The sequence below is a fragment of the Bos mutus genome, chromosome 3, assembly GCF_027580195.1.
Source record: "Bos mutus isolate GX-2022 chromosome 3, NWIPB_WYAK_1.1, whole genome shotgun sequence".
Classification (NCBI taxonomy): Eukaryota; Metazoa; Chordata; class Mammalia; order Artiodactyla; family Bovidae; genus Bos; species Bos mutus.
In genome coordinates, this window is record NC_091619.1 from 17,131,624 (window position 1) to 17,149,365 (window position 17,742).

The 17,742-nt window shown below is 39.7% G+C and overlaps 1 protein-coding gene across 1 annotated transcript in view; it reads left to right on the forward strand.

Annotated features, from left to right (window-relative positions):
* The window catches only part of GOLPH3L (golgi phosphoprotein 3 like), a 55,192-nt gene extending 44,712 nt beyond the window's left edge, over positions 1 to 10,480 (forward strand). Inside the window, exon 5 of the mRNA XM_005894909.3 lies at positions 8,052 to 10,480. Coding sequence (XP_005894971.2) covers positions 8,052 to 8,479 — 428 coding nt within the window. The 3' untranslated portion in view covers positions 8,480 to 10,480. The remainder of the gene's footprint in view (positions 1 to 8,051) is intronic.
* Positions 10,481 to 17,742: the final 7,262 nt, after the last annotated feature.

The window sequence follows — 17,742 nt, forward strand, 5'->3', positions numbered from 1 at the left end:
CCAACAGTGTAAGAGGGTTCCCTTTTCTCCACACCCTCTCCAGCATTTATTATTTGTAGACTTTTGGATCGCAGCCATTCTGACTGGTGTGAAATGGTACCTCATAGTGGTTTTGATTTGCATTTCTCTGATAAAGAGTGATGTTGAACATCTTTTCAAGTGTTTGTTAGCCATCTGTATGTCTTCTTTGGAGAAATGTCTATTTAGATCTTTGGCCCATTTTTTGATTGGGTCATTTATTTTTCTGGAGTTGAGCTGTAGGAGTTGCTTGTATATTTTTGAGATTAGTTGTTTGTCGGTTGCTTCATTTGCTATTATTTTCTCCCATTCTGAAGGCTGTCTTTTCACCTTGCTAATAGTTTCCTTTGATGTGCAGAAGCTTTTAAGTTTAATTAGGTCCCATTTGTTTATTTTTGCTTTTATTTCCAATATTCTGGGAGGTGGGTCATAGAGGATCCTGCTGTGATGTATGTCAGAGAGTGTTTTGCCTATGTTCTCCTCTAGGAGTTTTATAGTTTCTGGTCTTACGTTGAGATCTTTAATCCATTTTGAGTTTATTTTTGTATATGGTGTTAGAAAGTGTTCTAGTTTCATTCTTTTACAAGTGGTTGACCAGATTTCCCAGCACCACTTGTTAAAGAGATTGTCTTTAATCCACTGTATATTCTTGCCTCCTTTGTCAAAGATAAGGTGTCCATATGTGCGTGGATTTATCTCTGGGCTTTCTATTTTGTTCCATTGATCTATATTTCTGTCTTTGTGCCAGTACCATACTGTCTTGATAACTGTGGCTTTGTAGTAGAGCCTGAAGTCAGGTAGGTTGATTCCTCCAGTTCCATTTTTCTTTCTCAAGATCGCTTTGGCTATTCGAGGTTTTTGTATTTCCATACAAATTGTGAAATTATTTGTTCTAGCTCTGTGAAGAATACTGTTGGTAGCTTAATAGGGATTGCATTGAATCTATAAATTGCTTTGGGTAGTATACTCATTTTTCACTATATTGATTCTTCCAATCCATGAACATGGTATATTTCTCCATCTATTAGTGTCCTCTTTGATTTCTTTCACCAGTGTTTTATAGTTTTCTATATATAGGTCTTTAGTTTCTTTAGGTAGATATATTCCTAAGTATTTTATTCTCTTTCGTTGCAATGGTGAATGGAATTGTTTCCTTAATTTCTCTTTCTGTTTCTCATTATTAGTGTATAGGAATGCAAGGGATTTCTGTGTGTTGATTTTATATCCTGCAACTTTACTATAATCATTGATTAGTTCTAGTAATTTTCTGGTGGAGTCTTTAGGGTTTTCTATGTAGAGGATCATGTCATCTGCAAATAGTGAGAGTTTTACTTCTTCTTTTCCAATTTGGATTCCTTTTATTTCTTTTTCTGCTCTGATTGCTGTAGCCAAAACTTCCAAAACTATGTTGAATAGTAATGGTGAAAGTGGGCACCCTTGTTTTGTTCCTGACTTTAGAGGAAATGCTTTCAATTTTTCACCATTGAGGATAATGTTTGCTGTGGGTTTGTCATATATAGCTTTTATTATGTTGAGGTATGTTCCTTCTATTCCTGCTTTCTGGAGAGTTTTTATCATAAATGGGTGTTGAATTTTGTCAAAGGCTTTCTCTGCATCTATTGAGATAATCATATGGTTTTTGTTTTTCAATTTGTTAATGTGGTGTATTACATTGATTGATTGATTTGGATATTGAAGAATCCTTGCATCCCTGGGATAAAGCCCACTTGGTCATGGTGTATGATCTTTTTAATGTGTTGTTGGATTCTGATTGCTAGAATTTTGTTTAGGATTTTTGCATCTATGTTCATCAGTGATATTGGCCTATAGTTTTCTTTTTTTTTTTGTGGCATCTTTGTCAGGTTTTGGTATTAGGGTGATGGTGGCCTCATAGAATGAGTTTGGAAGTTTACCTTCCTCTGCAATTTTCTGGAAGAGTTTGAGCAGGATAGGTGTTAGCTCTTCTCTAAATTTTTGGTAGAATTCAGCTGTGAAGCCGTCTGGACCTGGGCTTTTGTTTGCTGGAAGATTTTTGATTACAGTTTCAATTTCCATGCTTGTGATGGGTCTGTTAAGGTTTTCTATTTCTTCCTGGTGAGTTTTGGAAAGTTGTACTTTTCTAAGAATTTGTCCATTTCTTCCTCATTGTCCATTTTATTGGCATATAATTGTTGATAATAGTCTCTTATGATCCTTTGTATTTCTATGTTGTCTGTTGTGATCTCTCCAGTGTCATTTCTAATTTTATTGATTTGATTTTTCTCCCTTTGTTTCTTGATGAGTCTGGCTAATGGTTTGTCAATTTTATTTATCCTTTCAAAGAACCAGCTTTTGGCTTTGTTGATTTTTGCTATGGTCTCTTTTGTTTCTTTTGCATTTATTTCTGCTCTAATTTTTAAGATTTCTTTCCTTCTACTAACCCTGGGGTTCTTCATTTCTTCCTTTTCTAGTTGTTTGAGGTGTAGAGTTAGGTTATTTATTTGACTTTTTCTTGTTTCTTGAGGTGTGCCTGTATTGCTATGAACTTTCCCCTTAGGACTGCTTTTACTGTGTCCCACAGGTTTTGGGTTGTTGTGTTTTCATTTTCATTCGTTTCTATGCAAATTTTGATTTCTTTTTGATTTCTTCTGTGATTTGTTGGTTATTCAGCAGCGTGTTGTTCAGCCTCCATATGTTGGAATTTTTAATAGTTTTTCTCCTGTAATTGAGATCTAATCTTACTGCATTGTGGTCAGAAAAGATGCTTGGAATGATTTCTATTTTTTTTGAATTTACCAAGGCTAGCTTTATGGCCCAGGATGTGATCTATCCTGGAGAAGGTTCCATGTGCGCTTGAGAAAAAGGTGAAATTCATTGTTTTGGGATGAAATGTCCTATAGATATCAATTAGGTCTAACTGGTCTATTGTATTGTTTAAAGTTTGTGTTTCCTTATTAATTTTCTGTTTAGTTGATCTATCCATAGGTGTGAGTGGGGTATTAAAGTCTCCCACTATTATTGTGTTATTGTTAATTTCTCCTTTCATACTTGTTAGCATTTGTCTTACATACTGCGGTGCTCCGTGTTGGGTGCATATATATTTATAATTGTTATATCTTCTTCTTGGATTGATCCTTTGATCATTATGTAGTGACCTTCTTTGTCTCTTTTCACAGCCTTTGTTTTAAAGTCTATTTTATCTGATATGAGTATTGCTACTCCTGCTTTCTTTTGGTCCCTATTTGCATGGAAAATCTTTTTCCAGCCCTTCACTTTCAGTCTGTATGTGTCCCCTGTTTTGAGGTGGGTCTCCTGTAGACAACATATGTAGGGGTCTTGTTTTTGTATCCATTCAGCCAGTCTTTGTCTTTTGGTTGGGGCATTCAACCCATTTACGTTTAAGGTAATTACTGATAAGTATGATCCCGTTGCCATTTACTTTATTGTTTGGGGTTCGAATTTGTACACCATTTTTGTGTTTCCTGTCTAGAGAATATCCTTTAGTATTTGTTGTAGAGCTGGTTTGGTGGTGCAGAATTCTCTCAGCTTTTGCTTATCTGAGAAGCTTTTGATTTCTCCTTCATACTTGAATGAAATCCTTGCTGGGTACAATAATCTGGGCTGTAGGTTATTTTCTTTCATCATTTTAAGTATGTCTTGCCATTCCCTCCTGGCTTGAAGAGTTTCTATTGAAAGATCAGCTGTTATCCTTATGGGAATTCCCTTGTGTGTTATTTGTTGTTTTCCCTTGCTGCTTTTAATATTTGTTCTTTGTGTTTGATCTTTGTTAATTTGAGTAATATGTGTCTTGGGGTGTTTTTGCCTTGGGTTTATCCTGTTTGGGATTCTCTGGGTTTCTTGGACTTGGGTGATTATTTCCTTCCCCAGTTTAGGGAAGTTTTCAACTATTATCTCCTCAAGTATTTTCTCATGGTCTTCTTTTTGTCTTCTTCTTCTGGAACCCTATGATTGAATGTTGTAGCGTTTAATATTGTCCTGGAGGTCTCTGAGATTGTCCTCATTTCTTTTAATTCGTTTTTCTTTTATTCTCTCTGATTCATTTATTTCTACCATTCTATCTTCTAATTCACTAATCCTATCTTCTGCCTCTGTTATTCTACTATTTATTTGCCTCCAGAGTGTTTTTAATTTCATTTATTGCATTATTCATTGTATATTGACTCTTTTTATTTCTTCTAGGTCCTTGTTAAACCTTTCTTGCATCTTCTCAATCCTTGTCTCCAAGCTATTTATCTGTGATTCCATTTTAATTTCTAGATTTTGGATCAATTTCACTATCATTATTGAATTCTTTATCAGGTAGATTCCCTATCTCTTCCTCTTTTGTTTGGTTTTTGGTGGGCATTTATCCTGTTCCTTTATCTGCTGGCTATTCCTCTGTCTCTTCATCTTGTTTAAATTGCTGAGTATGGGGTGTCCTTTCTGTATTCTAGCAGTTTGTGGAGTTCTCTTTATTGTGGCTATTCCTCACTGTGTGTGGGTTTGTACAGGTGGCTTGTCAAGGTTTCCTGGTTAGGGAAGCTTGTGTCAGTGTTCTGATGGGTGGAACTGTATTTCTTCTCTTTGTTCAGTCGCGCTGGGGGAGGGAGGGAGGGATGCTGCAAGCAAATAACACTGGCGTGGCGCGCTCGCAGTGCCTCAGCCACACTGGGTCTGCCCCGCTCACTGCGCGTGTAGCCTCCTGCCCACACTGCTCGGGCTCTAGGTTGTTCCGCCGGGAACAATCCAAGGCTGGCCCTGGGTTGCATGTACCTCCCAGGTCCAAGCCGCTCAGGTTCAGGCACTCGGGTAGTCCTCAGAGGCGCAGACTCAGTTGGGCCTGAGTATTGTGCTCTTCCCAGGTCCGAGCAGCTCAAGTGATGAGGTGTTTGGCGGCGCCAATGCTGCGACTTATCGCCTCCCGCCACTCGGTTATCTGGGCAAAAAACGGCGCACCTTCTTAGGCAGATGTTAACCGTCCAGACCCCAAAAGTTTTAGTTAGCAAAAAGCCTGCTTACAGTTTTATAGATAATGTCTCTCTGGGGCTGCGATTGCCCCCTTCCGGCTCTGGCTGCCTATCACCGGAGGGGAAGGTCTGCAGCCGGCTATCTCTGTTCAATTCTTTGTTCCGTGTACGCGGCCTGGCGGTCTTAGGTTGGGGCTGGCACCCCGCGTAGTAGATATCCCACAGTCTGGTTTGTTAGCCCAAATTATTTCGCTCAGATAGTGCTCAGGGTATTCAGGCCAGATTCTTACTCTAAGCGATGCAGCCCGCGCTGCGCCTCCCTGCCCAGCCCCCGCTTGTTAATGGCGCCTGCAGGCGTCTGCGCTGCTTCTCCACTGGGGGAGTTACCGTAGGACTCGCAATCTTCGAGTTTTAATTGTTTATTTATTTTTTCTTCCTGTTATGTTGCCCTCTGTGCTTCCAAAGCTCGGCACAGATTCGGCAGTGAGAAGGTTTCCTGGTGTTTGGAAACTTCTCTCTTTTTAAGACTCCCTTCCCGGGACGGAGCTCCGTCCCTCCCTCTTTTGTCTCTTTTTTTGTCTTTTATATTTTTTCCTACCTCCTTTCGAAGAGTTGGATTGCTTTTCTGGGTGCCTGATGTCCTCTGCCGGCATTCAGAAGTTCAGACTGGGTGTTTTAAACACAGAAATATATTTTCTCACAATTCTGGAGGCTGATGGCAGAAACGGCGGCTGCAGGATCAGTAGCAGAAAGAGCAGCAGCAGTATGTATCCCAGATGGCTTTTATTTTTCTTACCTAATTACCTTGCCTAGAACTTTCAGTATGGTGCTGAACAGGAAGGATGAGAATGGACTTCCTTGTCTTATCCTTGATCTAAGATGACAACATTCAGTCTTTCCCTATTAAGTAATATGCTAGCTGTGAGGTTTCCATAAATTCCTCTATCAAGTTCAGAAAGTTTCTGTCTATTCCTAGCTTATGGAGTGTGTTTATGACGTTAAGAGTGTTGGATTTTATCAAATGCTTTTCTTTTGTCTATGGAGATGATCATTTGGTTTTTGCTTTTCATTTTATTGATTTTTGTATTTTAAATCAAACTTACATTTCTGTTTTAAGTCCCCCTTTATCGTATTACGTAGTTTAGGGATGGGGTTGTTTGTTTTTTTCCTTCAGCTGAGCCATACTGCTTGTAGGATATTAGTTCCCTGACCAGGGATTGAACCTATGCCCTTGGCAGTGAAAGTGCACACTGGACTGTCAGAGAGTTCCCTGTGTCTTTATTATACTGCTAGATTTGTTTGTACATATTTTGTTCAGTATTTTTGTACCTATATACATAAGAGATACTGGTCTATATTTTCTTGTGAAGTTTTGTCTCATTTTAGTATCAGAGGAATACTTAATGTTTAGACTAAGGAAGTGTTCCCTCCTCTGCCTCTTCTTTTTTTTTTTTTTTAAGTGTTTGTGAAGAATTGGTATTAATTTTCCATTAATGTTTGGTAGAATTACCAGAAAAGCCGTCTTGACTACGCTTTTCTTTGTGGGAAGTTTTAAAGTTACTATTCAGTCTGTTTACTTGTTATGTGTGCTAAGTTGCTCCAGTCATGTCCGATTCTTTGCAATCCAGTGGACTGTAGCCCACCAGGCTCTGTCCATAGGATTTTCCAGAAGAGAATGCTAGAGTGGGTTACCACGCCCTCCTCCAGGGGATCTTCCCAACCCAGGGATCAAATTTGTGTCTCTTATATCTGCATTGGCAGGTTGGTTCTTTACCAGTAGCACCACCTAGGAAGCCTTTTACTTGTTATTGTGTGTGTGTATTAGTTGCTCAGTCATATTTGACTCTTTGCGACCCCTTGGACTGTAGCCCACCAAGCTCCTCTGTCCACGGAATTCTCTAGGGAAGAATACTGGGGCATTGGGTGGGGGTGGGGGTGGGGGTGGGGGTGCCATTCCCTTCTCCTCAGGGGATCTTCCCAACCCAGAGACAGAACCCAGTCTCCTGCATTGAAGGCAGATTCTTAACTGTCTGAGCCACCAGGGTATTATTATAGTTCTATTGAAATTACCTCTTTCTTGTTGAGTCAGTTTAGGTAATTGTGTTTCAAGGAATTTGTCCATTCTTCTAGGTTGTCTAAATTGTTGTCATACTGTTTTCCATAGTATTCCTTATAACCCTTTTACTTTTTGTAAGTTTAGTAGTAATGTCTCCTCTTTCATTCCTAATTTTAGTAATTTTGAGTCTTCTCTTTTCCTTGATCACTCTGGGTTTGTCAGTTTTTTTCATCTTTTCACTGAACCTGAGTTTTATTTTATTGATTTTCTCTATTGTTTTCATTTTCTGTATTTCCTCTCTATTGTTTGCTTTATCCTGCTTGCTTTGGTTTAGTATTTTCTTCTTTTTCTAGTATTTTAAAGTTAGAAGGTTAGGTTATTGATTTGACATCTCCTTTTCTAATACAAGACTTCCCTGGTGGTTCAGATGGTAAAGTATCCACCTGCATTGCGGAAGACCTAGGTTGGGAAGATCCTCTGGAGAAGGGAATAGCTTCCCACTCCAGTATTCTTGCCTGGAGAATTGCATGGACAAAGGAACCTGGCAGGCTGCAGTCCATGGGGTTGCAAAGAGTTGGACAGGACTGAGTGACTTTCACTTTTCTAATATGGCATTTGGATCATAAATTTCCGTCTTTACACTGCTTTAAGCTGCATCCTATAAGTTTTGATATGTTCATTCAACTCAAAAGTACTTTTTAATTTTTTCTTATAATTTCTTCTTTGACTCATTGGTTATTTCAGAGTGTGTCTTTAAATTTCCACATATCTTTTTAATTTCCCAAATGTCCTTCTGTTATCAATTTATAATTCCACTGTGATTGAATAGCATACTTTGTATGTTTTCAATTCTTTTAAATTTATTAAAGCTTGTTTTATGGCCTAACATATGATGTATCATGGAAAATGTTTCATATGCACTTGAGAAGTATGTGCATTCTACTGTTATAGGGTAGAATATTCTATAGATGTCTTCTGAAATCTAATTGGTTTATAGTCTTGTTCAAGCATTCTATTTATTTTTCCCATAGGTGAGACCTGGAACCCTTTCAAATTACAGTACCAGCTGAGAAATGTAAGAGAGAGAATTGCAAAGAACCTAGTAGAGAAGGGTATTCTAACCACTGAGAAGCAGAATTTCCTCCTATTTGACATGACTACTCACCCAGTGACCAATACAACAGAGAAGCAACGACTAGTGAAAAAACTTCAAGATAGTGTCCTAGAGCGGTGGGTAAATGACCCTCAGCGTATGGACAAGCGAACACTAGCACTGCTGGTGCTAGCCCACTCCTCCGACGTGCTAGAGAATGTCTTCTCCTCTCTGACAGATGACAAGTATGATATGGCAATGAATCGAGCCAAGGACCTAGTAGAGCTGGACCCTGAGGTAGAGGGGACAAAGCACAGCGCCACGGAGATGATCTGGGCTGTGCTGGCAGCCTTCAATAAATCGTAGCAGCTGTTGGGTTTCTCCTTTTCCATTGCTGGCCAGTGACTATCAGAGACACCATCACCGAGTTTTGTGTGATGAGATGTTTTCCATCATTTTTTTTTCCCTCTTGAATCAAATTTGTTATTTGGGGAAAGCAACTTCAGGGCTTCTCCATAGACCTTGTCTCTTATAAGCAGGCTTTATATCTCCCTATACTTCGACTCCAGAGGTGAATAAATTGGGTGAACCAGCACTCACCCGGTAAACATTTTCTCTCATTTCTTGGCTCACTTCCATCCAGTGTGCTTTTGGATTATCAGGAATATTTCAGTGAGATTTGGATTTCTCTAGCCATAGAATGTGAGTGAGATGTAGAGCAAACCATTTATCTCATTTTTTAAAATTTGTTTTCTGTCTTAAATATATGTTTTCAGCCTATCTCTCAGGCTCTGCTAAGTAATGTAGCTTATTGAAGTAACCATCTCTTTGAATAAGGGGCAGTGGAAATAAAACTGATTTTTGGAGCAGATGGTCTCTGAGATATAAATGTATGTTCCACTACTGATTTTCTCATCTTTCCTTTTCTAAATTGAGACTATTCCAAATGTGATTACCTGGTTCTCACAGTCCTAGAACCATAAATATATTCTCTACTCTCTCTCAGCATTGTCCTACTCCATCATTCATTAGAACAGAAATCTAAATTAAAAAAAAAAATGCATCTCTTAACCACCTCTTTTATGCAGTCACCAATACAATTTGCAAAGAAGGAAAGTGGCATCAGAATTTCCACTCTTTAGCATATGACTATCTGGATTCCTCCAGGCTACTTTAAGTGTCTCTACTCTGATTGAATTTAGGGAGTTGTAAATTTCAATTGCTGAATAGCACCATCCTGAGTCCAGACAATATATGTAAACTCTAGATCTTGTTCCCTGTTTTGGCTTCCTACATAAATTGATGGGTGGGCGTGCTCAATCACTTCAATCGTGTCCAATTCTTTGTGACCCTATGGGCTGTAGCCTGCCAGGTTCCTCTGTCCATGGGATTCTCCAGACAAGAATACTGGAGTGGGTTGCCATGCCCTCCTCCAGGGAATCTTTCCAACCCAGGAATGGAACCCGCGTCTCTTAGTCTCCTGCATTGGCAGGCAGGTTCTTTACCACTCGTGCCACCTATTCTGTGTGTGTTTAAAGGTCCTGGAAGTAGTTTTATCTATATTTAATCCACAGATGCCCTCCTAGTCATTAGTCTTGTCTCAACACAATCCTTTGTCTAACTCATTCTTTAAAACATTTTTTAAGTCAGTAGTAAATGCAAAGAGAAGCTTATTGAGAAAAATCGTATTCAGAAGGGCAATTTGATGTTAAAAGCATCCTATATAAGTCCAGCATTTGGGAATATAAAGAGGACAGGCACCAAACTGTGCTAATGTCAAGCATTTAATGCTGATACTTGAATGGATCTTGCCTCTTGACCACTACAGAGAAACAGTCTATCAAAGGGCTAATACAGATGACCCAGACCTGATATCAAATTTTCCTGATCAGAAGTAATTAAATGAAAGATTGTAACTTTCCCTCCTCTAAAATTGTCTAGCCCCACAAAATTCCCCAACTCACTTAACTTTTTTTCACTTTAGGTTATCGCTTAGGTGACTAAAGATAAAAAGTTTAAATGAAACAAATTCCTAAAAAATGTGAAGCTGAGAAGAGCTTCAGTCTGGCTCCCTAAAACTATAAAATCCAGTCCATGGATGTGTCTACCTGACTTAGTTTTTCTTTCCATTTGAACAGTTTGGCATGAATTTAAACCAGGTTTTCCTGTGGAGAGTTTCAGCTTGATTGGGAGAGTGGAAATTGAGTTCCTTCTGGCAACTCTTGGTCAGTGTTTATTTTTATATTGTATCTCATTAAGATGAGGATGTCTTCAGTTTGAATCTGCATAATGTTCACTGCAAAACACCATTTAATGCATATGGCCTTCGCATTTCTGTGTAATAAAGATCAATTATTGGCTCCCTGGTCTCTCTGTGCAGTTTTACAACTAAAGTTATTTTAACTTGAAATAACCTTTCATACAAGGCCAGTAACACTCCCCGCTTACCCTAGGATACCAGCCTCTGTTTCATTCTGTGTGGAAAACTGTGTATGCATGCTCAGTTGCTGGGTCATGTCTGACTCTTTGTGAGCCCATGGACTGTAGCCCGCAAGCTCCTCTGTTCATGGAATTTCCCAGGCAAGGATACTAGAGCGGGTTCCCATTTCTTCTTCCAGGAGATCTTCCTGATCCAGGGATTGAACCTGCGTCTCCTGCATTGGCAGGCAGATTCTTTACCACTGAGCTACCTGGACTCCCTTGTGGAAAATTAGGAATACACAAATATTAGTTTTACATATATATATACACACATACTGGACGGCAGGGCACATTAAATCTAACCCAAACACCAGCTAATGTAAAGTCTGAAGAATAGTGTCTCCATCTCAAGCAAAATCAGTTACCCAATTACATCATTATTACCAGGAAGAGAATGAGTATATTCTAGTCTATTAATAACTACCTGCAAGTGACACCTGAACTCACTGAAGAGCTGAAAGTCTTAAGTTTCAAGTGTAGGTAACAAACCTAACTATAACAGAGTTTCAGTTCAGTTCAGTTCAGTCGCTCAGTCGTGTCCGACTCTTTGCAACCCCATGAATCGCAGCACGCCAAGCCTCCCTGTCCATCACCAGCTCCCGGAGTTCACTCAGACTCACGTCCATCGAGTCAGTGATACCATCCAGCCATCTTATCCTCTGTCGTCCCCTTCTCCTCCTGCCCTCAATCCCTCCCAGCATCAGAGTCTTTTCCAATGAGTCAACTCTTTGCATGAGGTAGCCAAAGTACTGGAGTTTCAGCTTTAGCATCATTCCTTCCAAAGAAATCCCAGGGCTGATCTCCTTCAGAATGGACTGGTTGGATCTCCTTGCAGTCCAAGGGACTCTCAAGAGTCTTCTCCAACACCACAGTTCAAAAGCATCAATTCTTCGGCGCTCAGCCTTCTTCACAGTCCAACTCTCACATCCATACATGACCACAGGAAAAACCATAGCCTTGACTAGACGAACCTTTGTTGGCAAGGTAATGTCTCTGCTTTTGAATACGCTATCTAGGTTGGTCATAACTTTCCTTCCAAGGAGTAAGCGTCTTTTAATTTCATGGCTGCAGTCACCATCTGCAGTGATTTTGGAGCCCAAAAAAATAAAGTCTGACACTGTTTCCACTGTTTCCCCATCTATTTCCCATGAAGTGATGGGACCAGATGCCATGATCTTCGTTTTCTGAACGTTGAGCTTTAAGCCAACTTTTTCACTCTCCACTTTCACTTTCATCAAGAGGCTTTTTAGTTCCTCTTCACTTTCTGCCATAAGGGTGGTGTCATCTGCATATCTGAGGTTATTGATATTCCTCCTGGCAATCTTGAGTTTACAACATGTGAAAAGAAAGATAATTGACCTTGTAATGTCTACAGCATAAGGGGGGCTTCCCAGGTGGCGCCAGTGGTAAAGAATCCACCTGCCAATGCAGGAGACATAAGAGACTCGGGTTCGATCCCTAAGTTGGGAAGATCTCCTGCAGGAGGGCATGGGGATCCAATCCAGTATTCTTGCCTAGAGAATGCTATGGACAGAGGAGCCTGGCAGGCTGCAGTCCACAGGGTCACAAAGAATCAGACATGACCGAAGCAACTTGGCACACAGCATAAGGGACAACATGAAATGTATTTACTATAATTGTCTACTTCCTTGCTATTTTTATTTCAGAGAAAGTATAAAAACAAAGTATAACAATGTTTATCAAAATATGGTGCATCAAAGTAACTTTTGTGGGTGTAAGTACTTTGCCAAAATAGGGGTTCCTAGTAAATCAGTCACTGGAGTTGAGGGCTTAGGAAGCTGCATTTAAAACATAGTCTCTAAAAACTTAGATGTTAAAGTTTGAGAACACTTTAGTTTATTTGGCTGTGCTGGGTCTTCATTGCAGCTCAGACTTGACTAGCTGTGGAGAAGGCAATGGCACCCCACTCTAGTACTCTTGCCTGGAAAATCCCATGGACGGAAGAGCCTGGTAGGCTGCAGTCCATGGGGTCCCAAAGAGTTGGACACAACTGAGCGACTTCACTTTCACTTTTCACTTTCATGCATTGGAAAAGGAAATGGCAACCGACTCCAGTGTTCTTGCCTGGAGAATCCCAGGGACGGGGGAGCCTGGTGGGCTGCCATCTATGGGGTCGCATAGAGTCGGACATGACTGAAATGACTTAGCAGTGCACAGGTGTTACAAAGGACACAATCTCAGCTCCCAACCACTCACGTTTAAGTGGGCAAATGAGGTACTCTGTGAAAAATGCTCAAGTAGAAGTAAAAACTTAATTTTTAGAAGCACAAAGGAGTAGCATTCTTCCTGGGAACATTAAGAAAAACTTACAGGAGTTATATTTATTTACTCTAGTGGCTTTCATGTATTGAGTACTTTTACTATGTTAACCACTTCATATATTTTCTCATTTATTCCTCAGAATTCTAAAAAACCGTAGAAGGTTATTTTTAAAGAAAATTCAGAGGTAGTGAGGCTTGCCTAAGGACACCATGCAGCGGTTGAATTCAAACACATGCTTTAAACCACTACTCTCTCCTTCCTCCATTTAAACTCAGTCTTGAAGAATCTTCTCAGGTTGAGAAGGAACAGCTGAGGCTATTCTGGGCTAGGAAAACAAAATATAAAAAACAAAACACAAAATGTACAAAATAGGGCTTCCCTGGTGGCTCAGTGGTAAAGATCCACCTGCCAATGCAGGAGACATGGGTTCAGTCCCTGGTCCAGATCCCACATGCCAAGGAGAAACTAAGCCCATGGGCCGCAACTATGAGCCTGTGCTCTCGAACCTGGGAACTGCAACTGCGGAAGCCCACACACCCTAGAACCCACGCTCTGCAACAAGAGAAGCCGCTGCAGTGAGAAGCCCATGCCCCGCAACTAGAGAAAAACCTGTGCAAAGACCCTGCACAGCCAAGAATAAAGGAACTTTTTAAAAAATGTACGAAATGATTTGTTACATGCTAGAATTTCATGAATTGTGTGCTTCTCATATATATTTCCAAAAGAGATCATTCTAAGAGATTATATTCAAATTGTAGACTAAAGAAAAGTTTTTGAAACTAGCAAAGTATTTTTGTTTACCTTCATTTATTTCTTCTCTGATGATTTCTTATGTAAAAATTTCTGATACATCATTCTTCTCCCTTAATAGCTTAACACTTCTTACAGGTCAAGTGTGCTGGACATAAATTCCCCAGTTTTTGTCTGAGAAAGTCTTCATCCTTCACTTCAGAAGGATTTTACTGGTTATAGAATTCCAGATTCATGGGTGGTTTTATTTTTTGTTTTTGTTTTACAACACTTCAAATATTTCACTCTACTCTCTTCTTGCATGAGTGTTTTCTGATATCAAATTTTAACAAAACTATGAAGAATTTTAATTGAAAGATTTTTTAAAATTTGTTCCTCCCATTTTTCATACAGCTAAAATACATATATATTCATATAATTTCTAAAAACGTTTTACTCCCTAAAAGAATAAAAATATTAATTTTAAAATAATCATTGCTTTAATGATGAAATAACTTAGGTAGAATGGATTTTTTTATATTTTTCTATTACCTATTACATGCGGGCATGAATCTTTGTTTTGCATCCCCAGTTCTTCTCAAGGCCCTGGTCTGTCTTCCCTTTATCCTCAGTGAGTTCCAGGTGTTCATATAATTTGGAAAGAGACATGACTTCTTACTGATGTGAGAAACGGAGCCATCCCTCCCAGAAAGCAATAAAATTCTCACAGAATGCAAGTCAGAAAACCAAGGGTCACTTCCTGGCAGAAATCTTTTTCTAGCAGTCCAATTCACTGCCATTAGTTTTTCTTTACGTTTCAGATTGTAAAAAAGTAGATTCCACTAGGGTGGAAGGTAGGGAGCAAGTATTCCATAAGAACTCTTCAAATAGACATGCTTTTGTGTAGACTTCTTCCCCTGAATTTCAGTAATCTGCCCACCACTTTGTTTTTCTCAACCTACATGAACTTCCCCAAGTATAAAAGAGTATTTTATCTAAACTTAATTTAGAAACTCGGCTAGGAATCAAGAGGCTTCTCCCCCTTCAGAAGGGCTTCTTGACCAAATCCCCAAACATCTGCCACATAAGCAAGCCTAGTAGATGTATCGGAGAAGGCGATGGCACCCCACTCCAGTACTCCTGCCTGGAAACTCCCATGGACGGAGGAGCCTGGTGGGCTGCAGTCCATGGGGTTGCTACGAGTCGGACACGACTGAGCGACTTCACTTTCACTTTTCACTTTCTTGCAGTGGAGAAGGAAATGGCAACCCACTCCAGTGTTCTTGCCTGGAGAATCCCAGGGACGGGGGAGCCTGGTGGGCTGCCGTCTGTGGGGTCGCACAGAGTCGGACACGACTGAAGCAACTTAGCAGCAGCAGTAGCAGTAGATGTATATCATTCTCCTGATTTGATGGGGGGAAATTCAAAGCCAACGTTTTTCTCACATTTCAGAGATGTTGAGATCCCACTTCCAATCGAGAGATGAGTACTTCCCAAAGATTTCTGGACATTTAAAGCCATGATATTAATATAATACCTCAAAATACTTGTGGGTTAGCCTTAATAATATTTTTTTTAAAAGTTCCCCTCCCGGCTGTGTCACCCCAGGTTTTTTGAACTGCTAGGTGAGGCTAGAAATTTTAGTTATCTAAACTTAGATAAATTAATTTATATTGATTGAATTTCTTTCCCTTTGAGAGCAGGGAGGGAGAGATGTTCATGATCAAAGAGGGGAAGACTAGAGAAGGTAACAGTAGTTGATCATATTCTAAACATTATGAATATTTAAAAGCCTGATCAAATACTTTTCATTTTAACATGATCCTGTGTTAAAAATTAGATGACAATTCAGCCTTTTGCTTCTAGGTTCCATCTTACTCTTCACATTAGATACTTTTTTAAATGTTTTATGAAATTAACAAGAGAAAAGTACATAAATCAAGATAAATAAAAATATACACCTCAGTAATCAATAGTGAGCATGCTCATGTAACCAGCACCCCAGTCAAGAAACAAAACATTATCATCTCCCAAAAAGCCCCCTTCATACCCTCTCCCAATCACTATATCCCTCTCTAAAGGTAACCATGATCCTTTTAATACAATAGACTGGTTTTGCCTTTGAACATTATATAAATGAAATCATACAGTATGTATTTTTTGTGACTGTTATCTATTTTACTTTGAATATTTTGGGTTGTTCTATGCTGTGCTTAGTCACTCAGTCATGTCTGACTCTTTGTGACCCCATGGACTGTAGCCCACCAGGCTCCCCTGTCCATGGAGATTCTCCAGGCAAAAATACTGGAATGGGTTGCCATGCCCTCCTCCAGGGGATATAGAGTGATTATAAATAGAGCTGCTATGAACACATGTTTTGGTGAATATGAGGATTCACTTCAGCTGGATATATCACCTAGGAGTGGAATTGCTGGGCCATAGGGTTTGAATTACATTTAGCTTTAGTACATAGGGCCAACAGCTTTCCAAAGTATGGTTATACTAATTTATGCTCCCACCAGCCATACTACAGAGCTCTTATATTGTCAAGTCATAAATTGGGGCACATGACTGGGTTGAACACAAATCTGAATAAATGAAAAGTGAAGTCGCTCAGTCGTGTCCCACTCTTTGCGACCCCATGGGCTGTAGTATACCAGGCTCCTCCGTTCATGGGATTTTCCAGGCAAGAGTACTGGAGTGGGTTGCCATTTCGTTCTGCAGGGGATCTTCCCCACCCAGGGATCGAACCCGGGTCTCCCGCATTGAATAAATGAAGGCCACTGTTAATTCTTGTGACAATGTTTTAACTAATAGAAACTGGACTTCTTTGTAGGCTTCAGAGGGTCTCTATACCCTGAAAATATGTACAATATTTTTGCATGCATGCACTTGTGCATACATGCACTTTGGAGAGAGAGAAACACAGCTTGTATCAGATTCTTAAAGATCAGATTTTCTATACTTTGGGAAACTGGTGGCAGTGTACATGAAAGTTAAACATAATCCAATCCTTCACACACACACCAAGAATGACTTATAGGAACCCAGCAATCAAGAAGCTATTTGTGGGGGGTGGGGGGAGCTATTCGCCTGCAATTAGCAAACTGTCCTACATTGGTTATCGTGTGTTGACATAAACAGTCTGAATAGCCAGGTTTTCTGTGGTTAAAAGAGAAAGATTAGCACCCTTGACCACTTAATTTTCCTTGTATTTTTAGCAGGTTAAATTTTTACTAAAATGTTTTCATAATGTTTTGATAACAACATATTTTGATAACTACGTAACATTTTTTTGATAAAATGTACATACCATACAATATGCCCATTTAAAGTGAGTAGTTTGATGGGTTTTTAGTATATTCACAGCATTGTGCTATCACAACAACTTTAGAACACATCATTACCCATACCCATTAACAGTTATTCCCTATTTCTGCCAGTCCTAGGTAAACACTAATGTACTTTCAGTCTCTACAGATTTGCCAATAAGTGGAAACACATAATATGTGTCTTTTGTGACTGCTGCTTTCACTTTGCATAATGTTTTTAAGGTTCATCCATGTTGTAGCTGGAGAAGGAAATGGCAACCCATTCCAGTATTCTTGCCTGGAGAATCCCATGGACAGAGGAGCCTGGAGGGCTAGAGTCCATGGGGTCGCATGAGAGTTGGACATGACTGAGCGAGACACTCCCCACTCCCCCATGTTGTAGTATGTATCAGTGCTTCATTTATTTTCATTGCCAAATAATATTCCACTGTATAGAAATACCACATTTTAGGACTTCCCCAGTGCTCCAGTGGTTAAGACTCTGTGCTTCCACTGCAGGGAACACGGGTTCTACCCCTGGTTGGGTAAGTTCTGCATGCTGCACAGTGCGGCCAAAAAAATAAAATTGTGTTCCCCTCACCACTGTGTCAAAAGATAAATAAAAGTGGGTATTTTTTTAAGAACCAAACTCTTTTAGAAAAAAAAGAAATATCACATTTTAGTTGATGTCTTTATAGAGTATAATGTGTCCAAAACAAAATCTCTATTTCTTCTCTTAAACTTCCTACTTGCGGATGTCCCCATATTACTAAATGGTGCCATCATGCACCTAGCTACTCAGGCCAGAAGCTTTGAAGTCATCCT